The following is a 27,020-nucleotide window of genomic DNA, read 5'->3' on the forward strand; positions in this document are numbered from 1 at the left end:
TTTCCATGGCGACCGCGGAGGGATACACGGGGGATTACGAGATCCTTTCCTCACTCCCCCCTAACCCCTGCCGTCTACTGGACGCCCGAGATCCATACTACATGATGATCACGATGATCCACGACGATCCACGACGATCCCCGAAGAATTTGTGAAAAAGGGAAGGGGTGGAAGGAGGGAAAAAATGGCGGCGCCCGTGCCGGCGGATTCGTTGCGCGACGTGGAGAGCAGAGAGCAGAGATTCGGTATCAGAATTGAAGAGAGAACCATGCCGTGTCGTGCGACGAGTGTTCTTGAAATAAAATAAAAGTAGAAAGAGAGAGAAGAACGTTAGATTGTATTGCGCTTTGACTCACTTCAATCAAATTGCGTTTCTGTGAAGAGAGTGATTAAACAGAAATTTATGATTTGAAAAGGCAATATTCACATGTGCTCGGAGGTCATCTCTCTAATTCTTGAGTGTCAAATACTCGCAATTGAATACGAGATCACGAGAAGATTGGCGCGCAATAAATAACAATTGGATAATATAATCGGTAATTTTAGTACAATCAAAAGTATATATATATATATATACACACACACACATATACATACTTGTTTTTTTATAGTCGCACTGTTATATTAAAATAAATAAAATAATATAACAAGTTCAACTCCAAAAACAAAGTAATAAAAATCGATTAATTATCGTGAACTTAATTTTCAAATACAATTATTTCGAAAAAATCTTGTAAAAAAGAAGTTTACGTTTAATTACTAACGATTCTTTTGACTCTTGGCTTAAGAATTCGCGCCTTCGGAGTCCACCATCGTATTTACACCTGTCATGGTTTATTTTTTTTTCTGCTAGCTCAAGGCAAGATTCGAGGAGTCTTATCGCGACGAGCATGCCTTTGTGATTACATCACATGCCTGGAGCTTTGACAATTTACGTTTCGCTTCAGACAGCATCGTCAAGATCTTCGTTTCCTTGTTGAATACGATCCAGGACGAATCCGATTACGGCCGGTGCCATGAATGGTGGAAAGATGATAAGGTTATCTAAGCGTAGGTTCCTCTATGTGTGTAATTATTTATCGCAGTAACGACATTCTTGGCAATCTCGTAACGAGATACGTACAGACAAATAAGAGCGAGTCGGAAGACGGAGAGACCGGCAGACTACCTTGGTCTCATTTCTTTTCACCATGACGGAACACGAGCAGAATGCAATGTTTGTGCGGGTTGCATCGGCGTTTTTTTACGGGCTATCATCGTTCATGATAACAGTTATCAATAAAACCGTGCTCACGTCGTATGGTTTCCCATCATTCCAAGTATTGGGAATTGGCCAGATGATTGCAACGATACTGGTGCTTTTCATTGCCAAAAGGTTGCGTTATGTTGAGTATCCTAATCTGGAAGTGACGACCTTCACCAAGATATGGCCATTGCCATTGATTTACATCGGCAACATGATATTTGGATTGGGTGGTACTAAACAGCTGAGCTTACCAATGTTCACTGCCCTGAGACGATTCAGTATCCTTATGACGATGATTGCTGAATACTATATCCTTGGCATCAAGGCACGCATGTCTATACAATTAAGTGTTTATACTATGATCCTGGGTGCAGTGGTGGCCGCGCTGAATGATCTCGCCTTCAATCTCGAAGGCTACATCTTTATTTTGTTAAACGATTTTTTCACCGCCGCCAATGGCGTATATATGAAGAAAAAATTAGATTCTAAGGAATTAGGAAAGTACGGACTGATGTATTATAATTCTTTGTTTATGCTCAGTCCAACCGTCTTATTAGCTTGGTGGATGGGCGACATAGCCTTAACAGTAGAATTTCCCAACTGGATGGATCCGCTATTCATTTTACAATTTATATTGTCATGCATAATGGGCTTTATATTATTGTACAGCATGCTCCTCTGTACACTGTATAACTCTGCACTGACGACTACCATAATCGGATGCCTAAAAAATATATGCGTGACATATCTCGGCATGGTGATCGGCGGAGACTATATATTTTCATGGTTGAATTTTGTAGGATTGAATTTAAGCGTGATAGGTAGCTTAGTATATACTTGGGTAACGTTCCGTAAAAGAGAGACTCTGCAGCCAAAGTACACTTTGTTGACTGAATCTCAGGCCAGTAAGATACAAGCTGTATGATTGTAAGTTTTTACGCTATAGCAACTTGAGCGTGATGTATCTCATAATATAACACATAATATAAAACTTTTGTACAAAGAAGTTTTGTAACTTCAGGAAATATGTAACAGCTAATGATCATTGTTTAGATATAAGACGAATCAATTATGTTTCTTTGTGCTGGATCATCGCAGAGTGTAATGTATATATGACCAATTATTATTAGCTGTTGTGAATGTTTCTGTTCTTCATATTACAAAGTGCTTTTTAACTTGTCAAGTTAGGAAACGACGTGAAGTATATAAAATCGATAACCTGACTGTAATATCTACCAAAGTAAAATTATTGTGTTACCATATAAATATTAGGCTAATTAGGAAAGCATTCAGGTCAATTAAAATGTAACGTCGCCATACAAAATTAGGTGTAATTTAAATATTAATCTGTACATATATAACGAATACTTTAATGAAAATAAAATTTATTTATTGACGGACAACACACAGTTTCAAATCTTATTTTCCTCGCTCGGTTTCAGGATATTTTGCGACTGCCTCTGAGGCATTCCTGAGGGATTATGCCAAGCACCATGTATCCCTATCCCCCCTGCAACGTGTGCTTCTCACGATGGGCTCGGCGGCTATATCGTTGGCAAATCCGTTTCGAGGTGACATGATAGCATGTCTCGGGGAAACCACCGGTACAAATGCCCTTATGCATTGTCATCGAAAGATGAAGGAAACAAACGAGGGTCAACGTATACTTGCGGAAAAGCCACGTGTAAACACATCCACCATTGATCTTTCTTATCTCAAAGATCTACCACCGGGAACTGTGGGCAGAACGTATCGCGATTTTTTGGATGACAATGTAAGATATTCATCTTATCACCTGAAGAATAATGAAATAAAAAAATTAACGTTTTTCTAAGTGAATTATGCTATTGCAGAATGTATCACCTGATGATAGACTTGCGGTGCAATTCGTTGACGACACTGAGCTGGCCTATGTAATGCAACGATATCGAGAGGTGCATGATATTTTTCACGCTATGGTTCTAATGCCAACGACAATGCTAGGAGAGGTATCAGTTAAATGGATAGAGGCTTTGCAAACGCGTTTGCCGATGTGTATAACTGGTGCGATATTTGGAGCTAGTCGACTGCGTCCTAGGTAAATTTGTGAACTGTTTTATACAATAGTTTGTGGTTATCATTAGTGCATCATAATTATTATGGATGTTTTTCAATAAGAGATACAAATTGAAACAAGTCTGTCATTTGTCTTTGTTTAACATTCAATAAATAAGAATGATATAATCAGACTTATGTCGACTTGTGTCACTGAAAAGCATCCTATGTATGTTATATAATATTTCAGACAAAGGCGACTGTATTTAGATCATTATCTCCCCTGGTCCATAAATACTGGGTTGAATGCCAAATTCTTGCTAGGAGTATATTTCGAAGAGCGTTGGGAACAACCTCTCGAGGATTTTCACAAAGAAATGAATATCATACGTCTTGTATAAAACCGTAAGCAATCAAAAATAGAATTATAACAATTGTTAATAAAGTTAAAAATAATTATTATCTAGTTGTTAATAATTAGATAAAATATTAGATAATTAGATAAAAAATAAAATTTTATCTTTGAAATTAATTCGTTGAAACCTTCGATATTAAATAATTCTTTAGAAAATCTAATGAAAATCTTAATCTTTATACATACACATGCAGAGATGTCGGATAATTCAGATTTATGTTTTTTCAAAGCAATACGCATTGTTGATATTACAAATTTGATTTAATTAAATGTTACATCTGTTATAAACATATATAATCTAAAAATTGTACGTTTACCATAATCGTTATTATCATCGTTGTTGTTCCAATAATCGTAATTGTGAAGAATCAGTAATTGTGATTCTCATCTTTTGTTCTTTTGCTCCTTTTTTCATTGTTTCCTTAGGTAATGTTATTATGCACGGGGTGTATCTTAAAATGGAAACATGTTTTTTTCGAGATTTCTATTTAAATAAAATATTCGTATAAAATCATATCCTGAAAATATATTCATTCTGAGTTATAATTATTTGGCACAAAAATGAGATTTAAAAACATGCCTATTTTTAAATCGGAAAAATTGATGCAATAATATAATCCGTAAACATTCTCGTTCCAAATACATCCCGTGAATTGTGTATTATGTATTTCCGAATAAAATTGGAAATGACTTAGCTTAAGATATATATATATATATATATATATAAGAAAGGATATATATGTGAAGATTATTCCTATTTAAAAATCTTGCGCCATTGCGAAATTTGATTAAAGATTAAACGATCCGCCCTCTTCCTAAAATGGATAAGCTGAATCGATCAATACGAGTATATTATGATATTTCGTAAAATAAATACATATAAATAGGTGAGCAAAACTGATTGTCATTCTTCGACGTAATTGAGTATTACGCTCGCTTATGCCGATTTTACTTATATTATTTTGCTTCGGCTATATGCAACGAATTCTGAGGATGATATAAAGTATCCAGCCGACAAAAGCTTTGCACATAATCTGCAACAAACTCGAGCAGTATTGTGATAAATTTCGCTGCAAAGCTGTTTATGTCGTCATTTTACCGCGATTGGCTGTCTGGACAATAGATATAGAAGAAATGGAACGACATTTTTTAACAGTAAAAACGATAACGAGTATCACATATATATATGTAAGCGTAGGAAAGATATGTAAAGTAATAAATTAGTAAATAGATGTGAATCTCTTATTCGTTCGCGAAATCGCGTATTTCTCGCGAATACTGATTGTTACGGAAATAATCATTGAAAGATTATCAGAGATTATTTCTTGACATACGCGTAGAATATCATACGAGAAACCTGCGATTATTCGCCGCATTTTATCATTACGTTATTAGCTCCTATACTTATATAATCAAAATTAGATAAATCTAGTTGAGCAGTAATTTTAGTGGCCAGAGAGCATCCCACATTGTATTTAGGCATTCATGACTCCTCGATTCGTTTTAATTCGCAATTAGAGTCATCTGCGAAAGCGATCAAGAAAGAAATCAGGATGCTTCTTAGCTGATTGTAATCGATTTGGTCCGCGCCGCTGTTGTTGCTGCTGCTGTTGCTGTTGCTGTTATTGGAGCATGAGTAGTTCTTTCTTTGTGCTCTTTCGGCAGAAATGCATTTGCATTTGTGCACACTTAATCCAGAGTTAATCCAGTTAGCTTCTTGAGGTAGCAATAAATTTCCTGGAAACTGGATCGATCTTCCGCACGTTTACACCAACATCGCAACATCAACCGATATAGATCGTCTGTGCAGAACACCGGCTGCTCGAGGATCCGCGGACATTTCTTCTTACCGCCGTTGTCCAATGAGTACCATAGGCCACAATTTTCCAATACTTGTTCGGAAGTCAAGTCGGCATACGGTATGTCTTCGCAGCGCATCAACACTTCCCAAACCGTCACGCCGTACGACCAGACATCGGCTTGACAACTTCGTTTTCCCTAAACGTAAACGCAAAATATTCTCAGTTTGATCTAAATCTTACAAAATTTTCGGATGTATCAATCAAATGTCAGTTTTAAGCGGAGGTTTTATCCTCCTTTTTCAAAATAATCTTTTAAATTATATTATGTTAAACAGAAATTCTTTTCTTTCTTAAAATTTACATAATGAGGAGTTTTCTTCTTTGAAATTTACAAAAAGAATTACCGATAGAACAGCTTCCCATGCCATCCAACGCAGTGGTATCTTCCCATAACACTCGTCAACGTAATATTCGCCATCATATTTACTGCAATACATGGCCTGATCGGATACTTTAATCAGCAAATCTTTACATACAATGCAATTCCTATAAAATATATTGTCACACATATAAAACATATATACGTGATATTATGACGAAATATACAACATGTGTGAATGTATTACCTGGCAGCTAGATCGCAATGCGGTACGTTTAAAGTCTCAAGATATTTCATACCCGAAGCAATTTGTGTCATCAGATTCAACGAACACTCATAACTGCAGAATCCATTATCACATGAGAAATTTATAAAAAAAAAAATAGATGAAAATCTTCAATTGAATTATGCGCAGTCTTACCTTATCGGCGCGTCACGATCACGATTTTTTAGAAAACTCGACAGGTCCCCATGTTCTCCATATTCGAAAATGGCACTAAAAGGTTCCTCCTCAACAATCGCAATTATCCTGGCGATATTGATGTCACGTATTTCAGCCAAAATATGCATATCGCTCATAAAATCCTCCCTGAATCAGTATGTTTCCATGAAAATTAAGATTTTATAGAAGGTCATTAAACAAAATTTTTAATTCTTTTACCTTAAAGAATCAACCACACCGCGCCATAAGGACCGAACTATAACTACTTGACGATTTTGAAGAATGCCTAGATCTGGATTTTGTATACCTTTTGCTTCGCATAGATGAACCTAAATATATTTATATTTTCACATTAATAATTTTCAAAAAAATATTGTAGACATCTAAAAAAACTTCTGAGAGAAAGAATGTCTTTATAGCGATTCATATCTAAAAAAATTAATGTATATAACTCACCAAACCGAAGTTTCCTTCGCCAAGTTTATCGAGGATTCTTAATCTATGTCGAGATATGCGTGGGACATCGTAAGTCCCACATTTGTACGATACAACCGAATCCCGAATAAGCAGCGGCGTGAAAAGACTAACAACGGATTGTTGATCACGTCTCTTGATCTACAACATACCATAATACTGTAACGAGTATTGCATTAACAATTTCAAAATCATTTAAATTATCATTACGTTTGTGAACGTTGCGAGTCTTCTTACCGTCAAGATATCCGTGGCTGCGTAATAGCTTTCATATACTCTCTGATTGATTTTTCCCGTTTGCGAATGGCTCAATTTTGTTGACATTGTTGGAATTATGCATTCCACTTCATCAGTAAAATTTTCACTGGTTTTAGTATCTAAAATATACAAAATCGATAATAATAGAAAATAATTGAGGCATACGTAAGAGATATTTAATTGAATACGAGTATTATTTAACAAATAATAATATGATGCTTGTTATTACAAGTCTATAAATAATTTCGTTAATTTTACTAATTAATATGCATTTCTATTATGGAATATGAAATTAACCATGACTAAATTAAAATCAATTAGGAAAGGCAGAGGAAAATTGGGGCAAATGTAAATTATTAAGTACGAATAGAACGGAAAGACGCAAATCAAATAAATTATTATTCCGATAATTATAGGATAATCATTACGCTTGTGTTTGTATAGAGATATTATACAACGATATGTTATGTATTTAATACAAAATAAAACAAAGCTTTTTTACCGTCAGGTTGGACACGATCGATATTAGAGCTAATTATTAATGATACCAATGATCATTAATGATCATTAATATGCGATTTTGTACGTACCAAAATATTCCGTTTTATAATTGGATCTCGCTTCACATTTGACATATTGTTCCGGAGATATTTTATTAATCTTCTCGTAAATGCTATGCTGCTCGCTCGTATCGACATCGCCGAATTTGTAATCGTTGTTCGAGGCAATTTTGCTTTTCAACGACAACCGAGATTGCGACAGATTGTTTACCACGATCGGCGCGGGTAATTTGATATCCTTCGTATTGATCGTGATACCCGGTGCCGGCGAGCCGCATAATAACACGGTGTGTTTTTGTAACAGAGCTACTTTGTTGCGACCCCTCTGCTTTACTAGAAAAATCGTGCAACTCGAGAAAAAGACGATTACTGTCAACGCAGCACTGATCAGCCCGATATACGTTGGCGAATTATTCACAGGAAATGCATCTGGCGTCAAATTCGATTCATTTAATATCGATGTTGTCTCATTTGAGTCAGTTTTCGGTTTTCCCGTCATTGGACGTCCATGCTGAATGTTAATCTTTTTTTCATCGCCAGTTTCTCTGATTTTGTCAGTTTGAATTTCTAAATCGCTAGTCTCGTCTTTAGTTTCTTTTTCTTCGATTTGTTTTATTTTCGCGATCTGATCCTGACTAATGGTTTTGGAAATGTTTTCATTAATATTTTTATATATCCATGACAATCGTGTCAATGCTCCGTCAGTGTCATTTTTTACATCTGGAACTAATTTACAAGACGATGTATCTCGTATAAATGTGGTTTATATGTAATAATAAAATCAATTACCTGTTTGAAATATGATCTCGCTTAGTAGCAACCATTTTGATTGAGGTTTTATTTCCATTTTGACAAATTTGCCGATTCTTGATTGTAACGGAATAGATATCAAGGCGCTGTTTTTACTTCTACCTTTTTCATTGCTGCTGCTAAGAATGATGTTTGCTTTAGGACCATTAAACATTTGAAAAGTTTCCGGGGTTTTATGATAATCCTTGCCATCCGATGAAAACCAGAAGTTTACCATTGCAAATGTCTAAAAATTGCTAAAGTCAGAATAATTGTGCCATTATTTACAAGAATTTGTTTCAAGTAAGGTAATCGTAAACCTCAACACTTAGATCAGGCAGATTGGCCACATGGATCGTACAATTCCTAAATTTCCGAGAAGTTTGGAACTCAAAGAATATTTCTACATTATCCCGATCGTGCCATCCGACCCAATTGGTTACTCTATTGGATTCTAGAATTTCAGATTCGCTACCGACTATACTATCGGTTAATTGCCCCAATCCATTTAACATTAAATTATCAATTTCCATCCCATCATATGACGTATCCTCGACATTACACCCGTTAGGTCCATCTTTATCAGCTTTAGGCGCAGTATAACTAGTGATATCTTCTGCATAAACAATAAAGAATATTCTCATTACATCTGTATTGCTTCATTTTTTTTTTATTTTAACTCATCCATCCATTTTCAAATCTCTTAAATATATCTCTAGATATTACACTTTTAATTTATTACATTATCTTTAAATCTTAAAACATTGCTGATTGTACATTTTTATGTATAAAAATATGGATTATAAAATTTCGAGAATGATAATACTTTCATATATAACAAAATACTTTCATATAACTATAATAAATATAAGTTAAATAACATGTGGAAAATACTTACGATTCCAGATGCAGCCATAAATCTCAACGCGCATACACACGGTGCGAGGATGCTGACTATAAGGAACAAATCTCACTCGACTCGCGATGAATGGTAAATCTAACTTTTGTTTCTCAACTAGATATGTATTGCTATTACCACGCAGGACCTGTGATACGAAAATAATACAATTCAGTTTCTTATCTTTGGTAAGTTTAAAAACATTTTTTTCACGAATGTGATGAGAAATTAATTATAATCAAAATTATCAAAATTATATTCTAGTTTTTAAAATTAAAAGAAAATTAGATTTTGATTAATCTTTTCTAAAAGTGAAGAAGCAGTATAATTTGATTTATAAAATCTTTAACTATAAGTTTTCTCTATCTTTATAAATTAAATTTTAATTGTTAAATTGTTTTAAATTAATCACCGATAGTCAAGCATACCTTTTTTCCTTTTAAATCTTTGTACTGATGCCACTTTTCATGCCGCCAATATTCCAAAAAAAACGCCTCGGCATATTCTTGACCTTGACCGTTACCAAATCTTCCTTGAGTCTCGGTCCACGTAATAAGATGATCTTTCGTCAAATCAATTTCCAAATATTCGCGTATAGCACTACTGATTTGAGCTTTTGGACACCACGCACCACCGTTCTTTTCCTGCCGTATTCTACGAATATTCATATATCATTATTACGGCTGTATATAATTATTATGTACATTTCCATGTTAATCTTTGTACCTCGCATTTTGAGGACCCACGGATTTCATCTCGTAACTGGACGACGCGGTGATCGCTTCATCCGGAATTTTTCCTTCTTCCATGCCGAGTGGAAGAATACATTTTTCTAAAATTATGATTACCATTATATCTTGAATATTTCAGAATCAAAGTGTATGCAATTTATATATGTTCTTGATGATTTGTAATTATAGAATATTTCATAAAAAGTTGAATTATTTGATTTGTATTTATTTCCGTAAAAAGATATGTAAATAAAATAAATATAAATATATGAATAAGTGAATAATTATGTTAATTATTCATATTCTTATTTAAAATTACTTCTTTATTATTAATAATAGTATAATTATTAGAATTATCATGCATTATCTCATTTGTATTGTCTACTGTAATCAATGTTTAATAATTAAATAATGAGTACAACGTATTAGTTTTCAAAAATCTCAAGGATTAGGAAGAGATTATTTTGTGTTAAAAAACATATTATATAAGTCTCGTAAATCCGGCCTATAAGAATGCAAATTATAAAATAAATATTATCTATACGCAGGATTGAGAAAGTTACTTTTGAAAAATAACTCATTACATTATTGTTGTTAACATTATTGTTTCTCAAGTAGTGATAAGTCATAGCTAGTAAATAATAATTTTCATTATTTTCTTTAATTTTTCAAAACCTGTTTTTTAGAACTCTCACTTGTGCCCATTCCATATATATAATTATAATATAATTACATGTGCACAAAGTAACGATAAAAGTAATGACCATATTTTATAAAAATTATTATAATTAAAAAATATAACATCATTACCAATTTATAACTGAAAAAGGAAACTGTAACGGTAATGGAATTACAATTCATGTGTTACTGTCCCAAACCTGTATATACGAAGGGGTTGATAAATGAAGCGATAAAAATTTCAAGAACTTACCGAGAGCATTTCCGACAGATCCTTTCGCGCACCAGCTAAACAGCATTAGGACTTTTATCAAAAGGCGTACTGTCTCCATGATATGTGATAAGCGCGGCGTGTACCGATACTCCGAGTGCATTTACAAATCATAATACAGCTCGAGGAACACTGTCATCGCGTTTTCCTCACTGGGAGACACCGGGTGGCGCGCCGTCGAAACGCGGAAGAATGCAATTCACGGAACGGCGGTGTTCACGAGGTGTGATGCAGTTTTTCGCTCTTGCACAGGGTGGGGATGTTGATACTCGGCGTAGCTTGGCCCGGCTGTTGTCTCTGCGCAACAAGTATGGAACGATCAATATGCGTTATTTCGCGGGTGGGCGAAATTCTACGCGCGAAATATTTCGCTAATGTTTTTCTTTCCCTTCTATCCTTTTCTGTCTTTTTTTTTCTTTTTGCCAAACGCGTCCGATCCCGCGCCGAGAAGGATTGCCGGAGACGTTGAGTCGATTTTTTTTGCACGTTCCCGTTCTGCGCAATGTTCTTACCGTTCGAGAGAAACCGCCGACGCTCCGAGGCCAGTCTCATAATTTTAAATGGAACACGTGCGTCACGTTAGTAATAAGCCTCTTTCGCTCGTCGAGTTTGGCGCTTTAACTGCTCCGCTCGACTCTCATTTTCGCGTCTCAATTGCACGATGCAAAACGATTGCACACGGACCTCACGGTGCATCCCGGTTCCACACATCGTCGGGACATTTTTGCTAGCAAGAGGCAATCACTGGTAATCGCGACATTATTCTCCACAGCCACTGCAATATCACCGGGAGAAAGGAACTTTAGGGGATGATACGTGATAACGCTAAGGGGTGTGACGTTCCGACAACCAATGGCGATAGCGGCGGTGCTTCACTGCGCAAAATCATAAAATTCCCAATAATCGAGATATTTTTTCACAGGCCTCGACTAAGGTTCTTCGAATGTGATTTTTTTATGTTCTATTAATGCTTTATTAATTTAATATTTGTCTATTTCATATATTAATTATTTCCATGTATAACTTTGTACAGATATATGTATTAAATATACATAAATGTATAAATAATAAATATTTAACATATAAATGATCTTATATTTTATTGTTAAATAAAGTACTTAAATATTTATCATTTATTTAATGAAATACATAAGTTGATTATAAAATCGTAAGTATGCGTTCAAACAAAATATATTAATCCTATGATCGACTGATTATACAATCGAGTAAGGAGCGGGAAAAATTACATGATAAAAAGAGGTGTGATGTAAAGAATATACTCAAGTACATACTTGTTTTATTTGTCTCCACAATATGTTTTTCATTCTATATTTTATTTATTTATGCTACATTTCCTCGTTCCTTCGGTGCAATAATACCGTTTTCTGTACAATCGGTAATATCTGTTTACGCGTTACTTTCACATTTCCTTGTCTATACAAACAAAGGCTATGTTCTTTGCCTTGAATTTCTTTAATTAATTTTAGATCTAAGTGTGGTTGTGTTGAAGAAACCAATGTTTGAATTATCTGTAAATAAATATAAATAAAATGTAAAAGAACATATATATAATATATATATATATATATATATATATATATACACAGTTTTGATATAACAATTGCATTAAATAATCCTTACATCATTCGCCAGTTGATTGTGTATCGTTGAAAAAATCGCAATATCTCTAGATACATCTCTACTCACATCCTGCCCGATGAGAACAACAATATTGCAGTTTCTTTCGTTAGCAAATTTTTCAATTACTTCTTTCGCACCTTCTCGCATAAGAAAATTCTAAAATTTGGTATAAATTATAAATTAATTTAAAAGAATCAATTCAATAATATTATTAATAAATTCAAAAATTAACCTCGACCAGAAGGGAAAATCCTACAAGGGGTATCCCATTCGTTACTTTCAGATCCTTAATCATGAGTTCGTCAAGAGTTAATTCACTGATATCTGTTTTTGCGTGCATAATCTTCTTAAATGTTTCGGTTCTGTCAGTCATAAAACTTAGCTCAAGAGCATTTACTACATCAATATCAGTAGCAGTTGTTCTACCAGCCTCATCCGACATATTATAAGTATCAACCAATATTGGACCTGTAAAAGATATGTTTTGTAAAAACAATAAAAGCAAATTATGTCTATCAATAAGAATCTATTATACACTTGCCTCGTAAAAGACTGGAAAGTTGAGCATCCAGTATATCAGGATTCTTTCGCAGAGCATTACGTGCGACAAGAGTGGCACAGCTTCCAACAGTTTCTATGTTTAACTGAACATTAGGCCATGACCAAGCTGGATCTAGTGGTCGATGATCAATAATTGTTATGACTGAAGGTTTCAATGCAATATCTTCGCTCATGAGAGTATGATGATCGACTAAAATCAGCTCCAGCTTTTTGTTGGCATCGTTCTGTATATTTTGCAAATCAATCTGATCTCTGTCAAGAGCGTAATCAAGTAACATAAAGCTCAGACTGTTTTCAAGATACAAAAATTTACCTGAATGTTAACAAATCCAGTGGGATGTCATGAGATCTTAAACTGTAAACTACCTCTGTCTTAATACGAAATTCCTTCTTTGGGATATTCATGACTGGTATTACAGCAACATTATCGAGTCCACGCATCTTGACATCAATATACTCCAATAATCCTTGGACCAGGGCGCATACAGCGGAATCCAAATCACATGTTTGATTTCCCAGGACAACACGAATCGTTTGATAAAGTGTTAATTGCAACTGTGATATAATAACTGTGATATAATAACAATAATAAATGAAAAGGAATTGAATTCAAAATAATAATAGATAACAAATTGTTACTAAAGCGGTTTTCGATGCATTAAGAAATGCTTCCATAGTTCCTTGCGTTTGCATCATTAATATATGTTCTTTCTTATTTTCTTTTTTTTCGATATTTATATATTTTTCATTGGTTTTTTTGTTTACTACGCGCTGCCAGATGATGACTTTTGTGTCAACCAGTCCAATTAGGTTATATAACACAAATCCTCATAATCTTAGTTCAACTCTTAAACATTTGTATTCTTATTTTGACTCTTAGTTCAAATGCTTTATGCATTGAATTTTTAGCTGTTTTATAAGCAAACAATAAAAAATTGCGATATATTTTTTATTGTTTTGATTCAGGTTAGTTTTGCAGCACATATAACATACATGCGCGACTTGGTTCCGTATTGCTCCTAAAAGTAAGGACAAGAGTTTGCATATCGAATTAATTTGATTGCTGTTGTAATAAATAAAATCATAAACAGAACTAAATAAATATTGTGGAATATGCGCTCCACCAGAGGTATCATTCAAATGGCACAATCCTCGAAAGCGTACCTCCTAAATTTCCTCAAGACTGTGACAAGGGTACATTTTTTCTTTCTATCTATAAATAAAATATTCATTATTTTAATTATTTTTGTCTTGAAGAATCTAAATGTTTTTATTTTAGGTAATTTGGTTTATAAGGAAAAGTGTGAAGATGCATTTTTATGCACTAGTTATTTCTTTCTTTGTAAAGTTTAACCTGTGTATTTCTTATTATTGACAATGTTACATGATTTAGATATTTTGTAATGCTTCAAATAATGTATTTATCATTATTATTTATATATTTTCTTTTTATAATTAGATCACACTATAAAATCACAATATAAAAAATTCATTATAAAGCATAGGACTAGCTTCAAAAAAAATATACTATTACATTTTAGGCTGGAGATGCAAGAATCCCTAAATTTGTTGATATTCAAAATGATAATTCTTTTGGAAAATATGCCATAGTCCAACCTTGGCTAGTTTCTGAACAAGTTACTGTACCTGCATATATACCGCAACCATCTTATAGTCAATCGTCAATACCCAAAAATGAACCGACAATACCTGAGATCAAAGATAAAAATCAAATAGAATGTATGAGACAGAGTTGTAAGCTCGCTAGTCGCATTTTGCGTCAAGTTGATATATTAATTAAGGTGAATTATTTATCATGTATTGTATAAAAACTTATTATCTCAACTTTGTTACCAGACTTATTATCTTAACTTTATCGTAAATACATTTTTAGATGAAGAAAGATGTAATGAATCTGAAATTCTATATATAGCTGAATACAATATCTAAAAGATATATAATAAACTATAAGCATAAGTTTAATAGGTCGAAGTAAAAAGAGTTTTCCAACTGAAATAAACATTGTATATATATTCATTTATAAATTTATCATTAGTTGTTGCGTATTTAAAATTAATAAATACAAATCAACATAATTCGACATTCCTAAGAATTATATATACATCTATAAAATCTTTATGTAAGTTTGAATTCATTAAAACAATTGATTTATCTTAGCCAGGCATTACAACCGATTTTCTTGACAAACAAGTACATGATATGATCATTGGCAATGGAGCTTATCCCAGTCCACTCAATTACCACGGTTTTCCCAAATCTATATGTACAAGTGTTAACAATGTTGCTTGTCATGGCATTCCAGACAATAGGCCCTTACAACAAGGCGATATAATTAACGTTGATATAACAGTGAGTAGCTTTGTCATTTATAAAAAAACTTCTATAAAGTCATATTTCTTTCAGATAGTATAAGAAAATATTTAATTCTTTTGTTTAAGGTATATCTTAATGGTTATCATGGCGACTGCTCAACTATGTTTCAAGTAGGTGAAGTCGATTCAGAAGCCAAACGATTGATAGCAATCACGGAGTTGTGTTTAAAATCAGCTATTGAAATATGCAAACCGAATGAGCCTTTTTGCAATATTGGTAATAATACGTATATGACTTAAAAAAAATCTATTAACATTTATATGGTGCTATTTTAGAGAGATTTTTAATACTCTAAAATATTTTTTATCTTTTTTATATTGTTTATCAGGTAATGTGATAGAAGAGACTGCAAATAAACATAATTTGAATGTAATACCTGGGCTTTTGGGCCATGGTATTGGAACTTATTTTCACGGTGCTCCGGATATTTTTCATTTTGGTATAATGAAAATATTTCATTATTATTGACATTAACACTTATGACTAATAAGAATGATCTTATTCATTTTTTGTTGGATATAATTTAATTTTAAAATGAATTGTTACTAAATAAGTCAAATTGCATTATACATACTGATCTGATTTTAACATCTATTTTTTACAGCAAATAATTTTCCTGAGAGAATGAAATCAGGTATGACATTTACTATCGAACCAGCATTAAGTCAAGGAACGATGCAGATAGAAATTCTAGAAGATGGATGGACAGCTTGCACCATCGATAATTCTAGGACAGCTCAAGTCGAACATACAGTTTTAATAACAGATACTGGGTGTGAAGTACTAACGCTTTAATTTATATATAATTATTATTGTTATTCTGTAATTAGTTCTATCAATCATGCTATTTGTAAACAATATTTATATATATTATTAATGTACACATATGTTTTACTTTTTGCGTTATTCCATTCTCGTAAAAATAAAAATTACATAAATTCGTAATATAATTCGTAATACATGGAGATTATTGATATGGTTACTATCAGAATATTTTCTTGTATTTTTGTACAATGCAAATTATAGACATATAATTTATGAATATCTTTTTTCAATTTATTTAATAAAAAGAGAAACAGATATATGCTATATTTTTTTTATTATAATTTATTTTAAAGGAATAAGAAAACATAATTTTTATAAAATTGCAGGACCCCAGTAACTGTCTAAAACTAGCGGTCCTTGTATTTCAACTCCTTCTTTCGTGACAATGCCAAGATGATACTAAAAAGCAAAGATTAATAATAAAATATTGATTATCGATTCCATATATGCAAATTTTAATAATTTACCTTTGGAAAAGATCTTGCATCTCTGTAAAAGAGGACTTGCATTACTTTGTACAGAAGTTGAATAGCTTCCTCCTGGCTCATTTGGTTGTTATCTTCATAAGCCTTTCTCAATATAGGTGTTGCCATATAAGCACCATATCCTGTTGCAATGACAGGATCATTGTAAGCTGTCCCGAGTTTATCTACCGTTCCCAAAAATCTTAAAAAATAAGATCATAATTTAAGACAGTCCTTAAGATACAAATGTGAGATTAAGAAAATGTAAGACTTACGGTTCTCCATTTTCTAAACCAGCAATCACAAAATTGTTCCAAAATGGATCAAAATTTGATCGTCTATTGTACATGACACGTGTTAGCCAACAATGAAGTGCCTTTGGCTTTAAACTAAATCCATCATCTAAGCATTGTTCCTCCAAACTGAAACAAAAGCATCAACATAAAATGTGATTTAACATTCATTGAAAATTCTAATATATTTTTATTAAATTTATTAATATCCTTAGAACTAATATTAGAACTAATATATTTTTTTCATATAACTCTTCAAAATCTTTTATTAGTATGTTTTATTCTACATAAACTAAACTTTATTTATTATTTATTATTTTCAAAATATTGAAGACATATAAAAAGGCTGATTAAGACTCACATTTTTCTTTCCATGTAGCTCTTGATGCACTGAAAATCTGCATAATCTCCAGATGCACCAAGAATAATGTTATCATTAACTTTCATAATACGTTCTAGATTCCTGTAACGAGCAAGGGATCCATAAGATCCCAGAACGTCGGCCGCTATAATGACTCCGTCTTTGAATTGTACGCCAATAACAGATGTGCCAGTTGTTATTGGAGTCCTGCAAATAACAGGATAGAAATTGGAGAATCATCCGTCACATTTTTACGATATTTTTCAATGTTTATCTGATATAATGCAATTTCGATTATTTGAAATTTCCCCTCATCGATCTGCTCTGTACGAGAGATGACATGCGAGTTTTGGGATATGCAGGTTAGAAAGGTAGATACCTGAACGGACGAAATATTTGATTGATTACAATTAGATAATTAGACAATTAGACGTACTGTGACTTCTGGAATCCACCGGTTCTATATTGATTGCCTGGAAAGTGATAAAATGCACCAGGAGTCGGCCCATTGTGCCACAGAGGTGCAGCATCTTTACCCGTGAACGCCATTTTTGTGACTGCGTATATGATGTCACAGTATATACTGTAACGATGTATACTACTATCAAACTGATTCACTGTTGATCGCTTGATCACTATTTCATTCCTACTCTTCTCTTTTATATATATATTATGATATGACATTTATGGCACCGAGTTTTTTGATCTCATCATTTTCGATTAATTTTATTGATATATTATCAAAGTAGTATAATTAGTTTTCAATTTGCAATTAATAATTCTTAAATTAAATTGATCGATAAAATTATTCGAAAATGATGAAAATGATTCTTTAAAGAAAAATAAAATCCATAAAAATTTAGAAAATAAAACCCATTTTGGCTAATTTTTTACATCATTATATGAAATTCTAATTTTGCCTTTTATTCTTATTTATATTTTTCCTGTTTTTTCCTTTTTTTTTCTTCTTTTCTTTTTTTTACATTTCAAATATCAAAATATAAAAACAAATAAATACAAATATAAAAATACAGTTGTAAAAAACTTCAAAAAGTACGCTGTATTAAAAATTATAATAATTTTCATCTCGATTCAAAAACCTTTTGAAAATCAAATTCAATGGCAAGTTTTGTAAGCTGTCCGCGTCATTTTGTATTAAAGTATTAATATTATTTTTTAATGTAATATTTTTTATAATTTAATATTATTATTATATTAATATTATTTTCCATTAAAAATGAAGGCATTAAATAAATTGTAATCAAATTGTCTGGTTTTTAACATTTACTAACACATCCTGAATTTCCTTCATCATATGACAATTATGATCAAGTTCATATCAATAGCTTTGATATGTCGAGAATCACCGTCCTTTGATAAATTTTGCATCAGTGATGAACACGCTGCGATGGATCGTAGGAATGCTATTCGGATTGCTCCGTATTTTTCCCAATTGTTATTCAAAAATGAATCTTATATGCAAAAAGAATATCGTTTGTAAGACGATAGGCCTTTTTTGCAAAATGTAAACATTATACACAATTGCATATCAATATCGGTGATATCGATATTGATTATCCACTTTTGTATGCATTCCGGATATGATCAAAGCAATCTTGATTGTTTCAAGTCACTTCTATGTCAAAGCATATCGATTATTGTTAGATTATTGTTACGTGTATATACGTTATATGGCATTTCTCTATAATTAATTATATCGATTATGCGCACACCTGTTGCAATATTTGAATTGTGATAGATAGATAGAGATTGCTATATTCTAATTATTGTTCATGTTTATAAAATTCACTTTCGTCTATAATTCTATAATTCTATATAATTATTTATAATTTCAAATGATCTATAATTCTATAAATGTTATAACTTGTGATCTCAAACAATCTTAATAACTTTATCAACTTGCAATTTATCTCGTACGATTTATGATAGAATAAAAATTATACAATGATTTGATGAAATAACTGTAGATAATTTATATAAAAATTATAATAATTATAATAATTTATAATGTTTTATGCTTTATATTTTTATGTTTGTATTTTATTATTTTGTGTGTGTGTGTGTGTGTGTGTGTGTGTGTGTATGTGTGTGTATGTGTATCTATATATAAATTCATATTTTATATACAATGTGTAAGACTATAAAAAAATACTATTCAAAATTCTGACATAAATTATAATAAATTGTTCAAAATCAATTTTGAAAGTTTTAGTTACAATATATAGAATATTATATAAAATATTAACTCATAATCATCTTTATTTTAATTTTTGTCTTAATAATATTGATAGAAATGAATAATTTTTATTATATCGAGCAAATATGGAGCAGTTTGAATGCATTCCTACGATTCATCGCAACGCGTTCATTATTGATACGCAATTTATTGAAGAACATTAATTCTAGACGTCTTTGATATGAATTTAACCTGATTATCACGTAATCCAAGAAATAAAATTCAGAACATGTTGTTAAATTTATTAGATTTATTTTTGTCAAGTTTTTGTACATAATATTTCATATTTTTTCAGTTATTAAAATTAATATTTTATATTGATTAACTTTAAGTATATTTTTTATCAAATCGTTCATATACAACAAACAGAATCTCTTCTGATATAATGTATATATATATATATAAATAACTTTATAATGTATATATAATGTATATATATATATATATATATGTATATATATATATACACACACACACACACACACACACACACATATATATATATATATATATATAAAACTTTTATATTTTAAATTAATATTACATTTTTATAATCTAAATATCGATAAAAGGAACAAACGAACGAGCGTTAAGCCGTTCTAACAATTTTTATCAGTTATCGATTGCTATCAATTGTTAATTATTCATTAATTGTATTTATATTGATAATTCGTACATTTAATTAACGAGAAAGGTAAATCATCGTGATCATTGATAATGCGAACACACTGTTTGAGAGCAATTGCACGGACGATGAACTTGGCTGTGGTTTCTCTACGGGTGGTATCGTATTGTTTGCCAAGGCTGTGTTGATAGATTTCATTAAAGGATAATTATGTCCATCAAGTAAAGCCATGTCACCATGCAGCAATGTGCATTTGCCACGGAAGTCATCCGTGTCGATGCTCCATACCATAACACCCGCTAGCTTCTGCCTCTTTGCGTATTCAACCTAAAAGAAGTTCATTAACAGTAGAGTTAATTAACGTCGAAATTTTCTTCAGACACTTAAGTTTGCGCGGATAAAGATAAAACACAAAGTGCAATTAAGCTAATATATATTAATATTGATTCTACCTTAATTTTTGAAGACGCTCTACAACGAAGCAAGAATATTGAAAAAGTAACAGACTTTTCTCAATATTTTATGCCGTAATTTTAAACAATTACGGAATATTAGGGAAAAAATTATTCTTATTAATAGAAACATGTGAAAGTTTAAAATACTCAAAACTTATATACTTCTTATATACTATATAATTATAACTTATATACTATATAATTCTGTATTTAAAAATATGAAATTTGTATATTCATTTCTAAGTATGTAGATTATACATATAATCGAAAATCAAGAAAAAAAAAAGCAGTTTTTAATAAAAAATATAGAAGAGGTACCTTGGCTATCATTGCTTTATGATCATCATAAACTACAACTTGGTCCTTTTTAATTGCGTATGCTGTACTACTCTCGTTATCCCATCCAGTTATCCATTCTTGCGGATATAATACCAACGCCTCGCAAATCTGCACAGAAATGTATAATTTATAAATAATTTATATATTATATATTGAGCAACCGCTGCGTGTTTTGAGTAAGATCATAATTAGAGAAAAACGAAATTAGATAATTTTTTGTTATCAATAATGTATATGTAAATTATGAAAAAAGCAGTAAACTAAGACTAATATAAAACTGTATAAATAGTTAAATACCTCGTTGAATCCCATAAAGCCATCTTCACCCGTATAAGGCCCTTTGAATCCAATATCCAGACTAGGCAGACCAATTGGATTTATTTTAGACATTTCTGGCACACTTGTAAGAACGAATGTTCTTCCATACATCGCCAACCCTAAGACTAATTTTTTGGCTGGAGCTCCTTGTTGCAATAAATATGTAATAGTATCTTCCTAGATGTTAGAGATGCAATCAATACTATATGATTATATAATTATGCCACTATGCTTTATACTGTATAACATTTGTGTAAATGTTAAGATGAATATTAATATTATATAAAATATGAATATTAATATAATTTAAAAAATAATTTTTTGTCAATATTTTGTTCTAAATTTATAGAAAGCAAGTTTCAAGATTTATGAAAAAGGGAATACAATAATATTATATTCCACATGTAAAAAATCTTATTAAAAAGAGATTTTTTAAAAATCTGTCTTCGAAATTAATTAATCTTGATTAAAGAAATTTTAAATTTTCCTTTATAAATATATTCTTATTTTTTTCTGTTTAATTTCTGATTTCTCTTGGATATTTCCTTAAAATTCAGTTTCTTAATTTAATTATTATATAAATATATATTATGAAAAGCAATATAAATTTAAAATTGTTAAATTTATAGTTGTTTTATTAATTTGCTTAATCATATTTTTAACATGTAATGTGATATCTCTAAACAACCATTTATTCTTAATTGTAACATGTCTGTGTACCATGTACAATGTGTATTAATATTTTTAAAGAGGAATTATTTCTTACCACATTTAATTGATCCTTGCTTCGTAATGGTGAATTTGGAAGAACTCGTTTGTTCCATGCACCGTGATAATCGTATGCCATTACGTGAATGTAATCCAAATATTTAGAGATTTCAGGAATATCGTATGCTATATTGATAGTGGACTTGTCAGCGCTTATTGCTGCAGTTAATAAATACTGATGTTCTCTAAAGGCATCTTTCAATTCCTATCGCAGAAAAAAACAAGTTTATCTCTTTTATCAATGAAAGAAATAAAATCTAATATTTCTACCTTTACGAGGCTGACAAAATTCTGTTTATCATATGGCGCACCACCACGACTTCCAGGGAACTCCCAATCGAGATCCAACCCATCAAATCCGTACATCCTGCGACAAAATTTATTTTTTTTAATGTCAAATATCATGTACAATAAATCCAAACAACAGTATAATACAAAGTATATAAATAAATTAAACTTAGCTTTAGTAATCTTATTGGATCAATATCAATATCAATTTTTCGAGCAAAAAGGATTTTTTTGGAAAAATTGGTTTTTTATAGTAGAAAGATATTCTTTAAAAAAATTACATAAATATATTACATACTTGAGAAATTCAACAGTGCTGGCGATGAAAGTTCTTCTACTTTCTGATGATGAAGCCATCATCGAATAGTTTCTACTGCCTTCATTCCATCCGCCGATGCCGAGTGATACTTTGAGGCCTCGATGGCGAAGCGCTGTCATTTTCTTGTAATTGCCTATTCCTATGTTCATTCAAATATTTTTTAATCATATTTATAAATTTTGTATAGGAATTTAATATAAAATTAATAAAACTAACTAGATACTCAATAATTAATCAGCATTTTTTGGATTGTAAATGTATTAATTATTTATAATTGCTTTATTTTTTTTAATAATTTAAATTAAATAGTTTTATATCAAATATATTAACTAATAATAAATAAATATAGTTAAGTAATAAGAAATAAATTATTACTTATAATATATTGCTTGGTCTTTCACATTAATAATTTTAAATTATTTATATCTTCATGATTAATTAACTTTTTAAAATGATTATAAAACTTGATATAAGCTTGAATTCACATCAAGGTTACTATTACCATCTTTTTCCATATCTGCCCAAGGATCGAGACTTCTAATCGTCCAATTGGAAGCATTTAAACCGGCAAACGCGTAAATTAAATGTGTACAGTGTTCCGGACGGAGATTTTCTAAAGAGAATGCTCCATTTCCTTGTCTATATGCTGCCCAGGATGCGACATAACAAACAACAACATTGTCATGTTTTATTCTTAAAAGTCCTGTAAAAGAACATATTAAAATTAATATAATTAAATCAAACAGATCAATTTTAAAAAACATTACTCAAAAATTTTTATTTTTCAAAAACTTAGAAAGTTAATATAATTATTTTAAAGACAGTTGTAATTAAGTTTTTTAATGAATGTATAATAATAAAAATCATACATTATAGACAAATAAAATGAAAATTTTTGTCTTATATATACAATAAATGCGTTATATTAATACATAAATATAAACAATAAAGTTTTTTTGAAAATTATGAATTATCATTTTGTGTTGAAACGAGTATTTCAAGGTTTTATTTCAGAAAATAATCCTCTTTTAGATAATATTAATTTATATATTGTATTTAATTTTAAAAAGAAATTCTATTAAATCAATTGATAACATTGTTTTTTTTTTATTTCCGATTATATATTTAATATCAATGGCAAATGGAAAAGGGTATATTCAAGCATTCTCAATAAAAAAAAAATTCATCAATGATATTAATCAAAGAACTTGTAATAAAGCAATGATAAATGGTACTTTTGGGACACTCTGTATGTACACTGCGATCCTTATGAAAATGTCGCGTCCCCATTGTGTGGCATGCCGGCTTTTACTTTCGCTTGTTAATATGTAAACGCGAGAATTAATATTATTAACCGCATGTAATATTGTATAATATATGATATTTGCCATTATTACATAAATATAATATACCAATTAATCATTAATAATCATTAAGTAAATATAACTTGTGTAGCACACTCACCGTGAATATCATAAATTCCAAAAAGCAGAATCGCGAGTAGAAATGCCACGTTGTTCAAGGACATTGTAACACGCAAAAATTTTCTGTTTGCGTTATATTTAATATTCTGAACAATCTGCAACGGTATTTCGAATTAAGGAATATCTACAATTACGAATTGGAGAATACCGTACTTCGAATACGGTAAATGCTAAAATTCGGCATTCGATGTAAAACTGCGGATTGTCATGCCGTTTCCTCCTCAAATTTAGCGTGTTCTTGAATTTTATTAGTTCACCACTTTATTTAACGCGACTTGAATTAGCAATAATTGACAGACGTTACGAATCCCTAATGTCAACGTATACTGTGATTAATCTGTCTTTTATATAACTCGCGATAACAGTGATAGCGATATTTTTCGTGTTCCTTTTGTATTATATTTATTTTAGATAATCGGAGAACATCGAATTTTAGCTAGCGGTCATGCTGTTGCCGAAAATGCGTGTTTCTTAATCATCCCGATATCGCTAATTACACGTAGCTAACACAGAGTATTGACACCGATCCGTTTGGTTGCAGACTGTAGACTGTTCGGAGCAAGATATGCGTGCGTTTGCCAGGCCAGATCACTTTCACTCGTAACTGTTCATTCTCGAGTGAGAGACGAGGAGAACGACCGCAAGAAGGATGCATTTAGAACTTGTTGTACGTCATTGCCGGAAATTTATTTTTCTTCGTCCCGCAGACTTTCCTTTGATTTTCTATAAATATAATATTATATTTGCGCATAAATATAACATTATCTGCGCGTCACATTTTGCATAAGATACGCATGTCTTTATAAATAGACATTAGCCCAAAAAAGAAAGAAGAGGAAGAAGAAGAAAAAGGAGAGGTAGGAGACAGAGAAGGAAGGAGAGAACGGTGAAGTAAAGAAAAGGTAAAAGAAAATAGATTAGGATAAAAAAGGAATGGGAATGAGGGAAGGCAAGTAGTTGAAGAGGAAATAGGGAAAAGAGAAGGGAAATTAAAAGATTACAAGAAGAAGATACGAGGCGAATCTAGAGTAAACCTGAAAACATTGCAGTGCGATGGCGCTCATGACAGCTCTGAGATGCATGTCCTCCCACAGCATGAAGATACATATCAAAAGGAATGGAGGAAATGGTGGTAAAACATCTTCTCTTATCAGCAGGAATCTTAATCTTATCGTGATCTTAATGACACGAACGAAATCCTTTTCTGCCCCTTACTAAATAACAGATTCTAGAAAAATAATTTCTCAAGGTGGCAAGAAATAATTTTCTAAAGTGACTTTGAGATATAAAAGTTAATGACTAAATCGTTTGCATACAAATTAATAATTCGACGTATTTAATTATAAAATGACTTTTTTTATTCAGGATCTTCAATGAACTTAAATAATACATAAATAATTACATATTGCTAAATACAAAATTATTGTTTTTTTTTTGTTATCTTCTGCATATGGTGATCAGCATGTTAACAAAGCATACAAGCAATAAAATGTAAAAATAATCGTATTTTGTAACTCATATTTCGGAGCTCTATTTTGAACAATAGTCTCGTTCAACCATTCCAGATAAAAATCCACGCGAGAATAAACGCCCGGTGAATTCGGACGAGCACATCCCTCGCCCCAAGAGACAATACCGACTTGCGTTCCGTTACACAGCAATGGTCCACCGCTGTCACCCTGAAAATTCGATATACGTGGCATAGAATTCTAATGCCAAATGAAAAAGTAATAAAAAGAAAACACAGCTCCAAAGCAGAATACTAATGTAGTTTTCCTAAGACTTTTGTTCAGCACAAAATAATACGATTTATTGTTAATTCAGAGATTATGAGTTAAAGAGATAAAGAAACATATTACTGCCATTACGAAAGAAAAGCTTTATATATACGTATACAGAATTATATAATAACTTGCGGGTTACCATTGTGAATCATTGTTAATATCATGGTGGATGACACGGTGGTAATCCGCAAGCCACTATAACGAAAGAAATACCCGCGAAAGCCTCACATAAGAATATAATATATTTACAAAATTTAATACAAAACCTGACAGGCATCGCGACCACCTTCTGGAAGACCCGCGCATAATTGCTTTTCTTTATGCACATTCAGCATAGGGCATTCCTCGGGTGAGATTAATGGAATTTGGACATGTCGCAAATACGTGCCAGTTTCCTTCTAATAACGAGTCACATGAAAATAAATAAATTATCAAAGAAATAAGTTATTCTTTCGTCATACAGCTTCTTCCGCTAAAACTCTCCGCTTTCGGAATTATTAATTAAAACAAATTTCTTTTAAAAGAAAACACGACAACAGATTCTCGAGAAGAAATAACTGACAAAAACAGGTCCGCTTTAAACGGAGTCTGAAATGGCTTTATCATTATTTCAGGATAGGCTATACTCTCTAGACGCTGCGAGAGGAAAAAAAAAATATTCGGATATCCCACCTCTTTTGGGAACATTTCATACAAAAAGAAAGAAATACAAAGTGCTTTCATCAGAATATACTATCCCCATTTGTATCGCTGTAATAAATAAAACACTGTAATGGCTAGCTACTAGCTTACGTCTGAATCAGGTATATGTCGACCCCATCCAACGGCGACGCAATTTTCCGTGTATATCTGGAACATATTCGCGAT

At 31.6% G+C, this 27,020-nt stretch overlaps 8 protein-coding genes across 9 annotated transcripts; 3 read left to right on the forward strand and 5 right to left on the reverse strand.

Annotated features, from left to right (window-relative positions):
• The first annotated feature begins 397 nt into the window (after positions 1–397).
• Positions 398–10,312, forward strand: LOC148935926 (ubiquinone biosynthesis protein COQ4 homolog, mitochondrial-like). Of its 2 annotated transcripts, none has more exons than XM_089079750.1 (5): positions 398–536; positions 2,689–3,020; positions 3,100–3,323; positions 3,531–3,685; positions 9,306–10,312. In XM_089079750.1, the coding sequence occupies exons 2-4, from the start codon at positions 2,778–2,780 to the stop codon at positions 3,679–3,681; spliced, it is 618 nt and encodes a 205-aa protein (XP_088935876.1). In that variant the 5' UTR covers positions 398–536; positions 2,689–2,777; the 3' UTR covers positions 3,682–3,685; positions 9,306–10,312. The 2 variants fall into 2 exon arrangements, with proteins under 2 accessions (XP_088935876.1, XP_088935875.1); XM_089079749.1 differs by lacking the exon at positions 398–536 and adding an exon at positions 911–1,050.
• On the forward strand, positions 1,048–2,649 carry LOC105430694 (UDP-sugar transporter UST74c-like). Its single transcript, XM_089079746.1, has one exon. It carries the CDS (start codon positions 1,191–1,193, stop codon positions 2,169–2,171), a length of 981 nt encoding a protein of 326 aa, XP_088935872.1. The 5' UTR covers positions 1,048–1,190; the 3' UTR covers positions 2,172–2,649.
• LOC105430666 (discoidin domain-containing receptor 2-like) lies at positions 3,935–11,631 on the reverse strand. Its single transcript, XM_011644340.3, has 15 exons — positions 11,490–11,631; positions 10,960–11,274; positions 10,024–10,129; positions 9,726–9,951; positions 9,298–9,445; positions 8,720–9,015; positions 8,400–8,646; positions 7,641–8,336; positions 7,030–7,169; positions 6,775–6,933; positions 6,538–6,647; positions 6,298–6,465; positions 6,124–6,216; positions 5,902–6,043; positions 3,935–5,693 (listed from the first exon to the last, which is right to left on the reverse strand). The coding sequence occupies exons 2-15, from the start codon at positions 11,078–11,080 to the stop codon at positions 5,385–5,387; spliced, it is 2,961 nt and encodes a 986-aa protein (XP_011642642.2). The 5' UTR covers positions 11,081–11,274; positions 11,490–11,631; the 3' UTR covers positions 3,935–5,384.
• A 623-nt stretch (positions 11,632–12,254) lies between these two features.
• On the reverse strand, positions 12,255–13,952 carry LOC105430695 (exopolyphosphatase prune). Its single transcript, XM_089079743.1, has 6 exons — positions 13,819–13,952; positions 13,493–13,734; positions 13,160–13,431; positions 12,851–13,086; positions 12,619–12,774; positions 12,255–12,506 (listed from the first exon to the last, which is right to left on the reverse strand). The coding sequence occupies exons 1-6, from the start codon at positions 13,873–13,875 to the stop codon at positions 12,324–12,326; spliced, it is 1,146 nt and encodes a 381-aa protein (XP_088935869.1). The 5' UTR covers positions 13,876–13,952; the 3' UTR covers positions 12,255–12,323.
• A 280-nt stretch (positions 13,953–14,232) lies between these two features.
• LOC105430670 (methionine aminopeptidase 1D, mitochondrial) lies at positions 14,233–16,456 on the forward strand. Its single transcript, XM_011644344.3, has 6 exons — positions 14,233–14,373; positions 14,721–14,981; positions 15,358–15,549; positions 15,639–15,789; positions 15,902–16,012; positions 16,178–16,456. Exons 1-6 carry the CDS (start codon positions 14,293–14,295, stop codon positions 16,366–16,368), a joined length of 987 nt encoding a protein of 328 aa, XP_011642646.2. The 5' UTR covers positions 14,233–14,292; the 3' UTR covers positions 16,369–16,456.
• Positions 16,457–16,655: 199 nt separating this feature from the next.
• On the reverse strand, positions 16,656–18,112 carry Prosbeta7 (proteasome subunit beta type-4). Its single transcript, XM_011644342.2, has 5 exons — positions 17,953–18,112; positions 17,517–17,723; positions 17,138–17,284; positions 16,866–17,064; positions 16,656–16,797 (listed from the first exon to the last, which is right to left on the reverse strand). The coding sequence occupies exons 1-5, from the start codon at positions 18,063–18,065 to the stop codon at positions 16,711–16,713; spliced, it is 753 nt and encodes a 250-aa protein (XP_011642644.2). The 5' UTR covers positions 18,066–18,112; the 3' UTR covers positions 16,656–16,710.
• A 2,301-nt stretch (positions 18,113–20,413) lies between these two features.
• LOC105430671 (putative chitinase 2) lies at positions 20,414–25,802 on the reverse strand. Its single transcript, XM_011644346.3, has 9 exons — positions 25,404–25,802; positions 24,350–25,092; positions 23,388–23,588; positions 22,865–23,024; positions 22,549–22,645; positions 22,277–22,483; positions 21,490–21,687; positions 21,172–21,300; positions 20,414–20,725 (listed from the first exon to the last, which is right to left on the reverse strand). The coding sequence occupies exons 2-9, from the start codon at positions 24,411–24,413 to the stop codon at positions 20,456–20,458; spliced, it is 1,326 nt and encodes a 441-aa protein (XP_011642648.2). The 5' UTR covers positions 24,414–25,092; positions 25,404–25,802; the 3' UTR covers positions 20,414–20,455.
• LOC105430696 (serine protease 30) lies at positions 25,381–27,011 on the reverse strand. Its single transcript, XM_089079752.1, has 3 exons — positions 26,946–27,011; positions 26,420–26,551; positions 25,381–26,048 (listed from the first exon to the last, which is right to left on the reverse strand). Exons 1-3 carry the CDS (start codon positions 27,009–27,011, stop codon positions 25,827–25,829), a joined length of 420 nt encoding a protein of 139 aa, XP_088935878.1. The 3' UTR covers positions 25,381–25,826.
• Between the last annotated feature and the right edge of the window lie 9 nt (positions 27,012–27,020).

This window comes from Pogonomyrmex barbatus, unplaced genomic scaffold, assembly GCF_055798465.1.
Source record: "Pogonomyrmex barbatus isolate J1 unplaced genomic scaffold, ASM5579846v1 scaffold3, whole genome shotgun sequence".
Lineage (NCBI taxonomy): Eukaryota > Metazoa > Arthropoda > Insecta > Hymenoptera > Formicidae > Pogonomyrmex > Pogonomyrmex barbatus.

Coding starts and splice junctions, on each gene's coding strand:
- LOC148935926 (XM_089079749.1), top strand. CDS start 1,017: ATGAATGGTGGAAAGATGATAAGGTTATCTAAGC. Junction 3,021..3,099: donor GCGATTTTTTGGATGACAAT/GTAAGATATTCA, acceptor ATGCTATTGCAG/AATGTATCACCTGATGATAG. Junction 3,324..3,530: donor GCTAGTCGACTGCGTCCTAG/GTAAATTTGTGA, acceptor ATAATATTTCAG/ACAAAGGCGACTGTATTTAG.
- LOC105430694 (XM_089079746.1), top strand. CDS start 1,191: ATGACGGAACACGAGCAGAATGCAATGTTTGTGCGGGTTGCATCGGCG.
- LOC105430666 (XM_011644340.3), bottom strand. CDS start 11,080: ATGCACTCGGAGTATCGGTACACGCCGCGCTTATCACATATCATGGAG. Junction 9,446..9,725: donor AAGATTTAAAAGGAAAAAAG/GTATGCTTGACT, acceptor TTCGTATCACAG/GTCCTGCGTGGTAATAGCAA. Junction 6,044..6,123: donor CATTGCGATCTAGCTGCCAG/GTAATACATTCA, acceptor TATATTTTATAG/GAATTGCATTGTATGTAAAG.
- LOC105430695 (XM_089079743.1), bottom strand. CDS start 13,875: ATGATGCAAACGCAAGGAACTATGGAAGCATTTCTTAATGCATCGAAA. Junction 13,432..13,492: donor CTGGATTTGTTAACATTCAG/GTAAATTTTTGT, acceptor CGCTCTTGACAG/AGATCAGATTGATTTGCAAA. Junction 12,507..12,618: donor ACAATCAACTGGCGAATGAT/GTAAGGATTATT, acceptor ATTTATTTACAG/ATAATTCAAACATTGGTTTC.
- LOC105430670 (XM_011644344.3), top strand. CDS start 14,293: ATGCGCTCCACCAGAGGTATCATTCAAATGGCACAATCCTCGAAAGCG. Junction 14,982..15,357: donor AAGTTGATATATTAATTAAG/GTGAATTATTTA, acceptor GATTTATCTTAG/CCAGGCATTACAACCGATTT. Junction 15,790..15,901: donor TGAGCCTTTTTGCAATATTG/GTAATAATACGT, acceptor ATTGTTTATCAG/GTAATGTGATAGAAGAGACT.
- Prosbeta7 (XM_011644342.2), bottom strand. CDS start 18,065: ATGGCGTTCACGGGTAAAGATGCTGCACCTCTGTGGCACAATGGGCCG. Junction 17,065..17,137: donor GGTTTAGAAAATGGAGAACC/GTAAGTCTTACA, acceptor TTATTTTTTAAG/ATTTTTGGGAACGGTAGATA. Junction 16,798..16,865: donor ATGCAAGATCTTTTCCAAAG/GTAAATTATTAA, acceptor TTTGCTTTTTAG/TATCATCTTGGCATTGTCAC.
- LOC105430671 (XM_011644346.3), bottom strand. CDS start 24,413: ATGTCCTTGAACAACGTGGCATTTCTACTCGCGATTCTGCTTTTTGGA. Junction 22,646..22,864: donor AGCACTGTTGAATTTCTCAA/GTATGTAATATA, acceptor ATTTTGTCGCAG/GATGTACGGATTTGATGGGT. Junction 22,484..22,548: donor ATTTTGTCAGCCTCGTAAAG/GTAGAAATATTA, acceptor TTTCTGCGATAG/GAATTGAAAGATGCCTTTAG.
- LOC105430696 (XM_089079752.1), bottom strand. CDS start 27,011: ATGTTCCAGATATACACGGAAAATTGCGTCGCCGTTGGATGGGGTCGA. Junction 26,552..26,945: donor GACATATACCTGATTCAGAC/GTAAGCTAGTAG, acceptor ACTCGTTATTAG/AAGGAAACTGGCACGTATTT. Junction 26,049..26,419: donor GTGGTCGCGATGCCTGTCAG/GTTTTGTATTAA, acceptor TCGAATTTTCAG/GGTGACAGCGGTGGACCATT.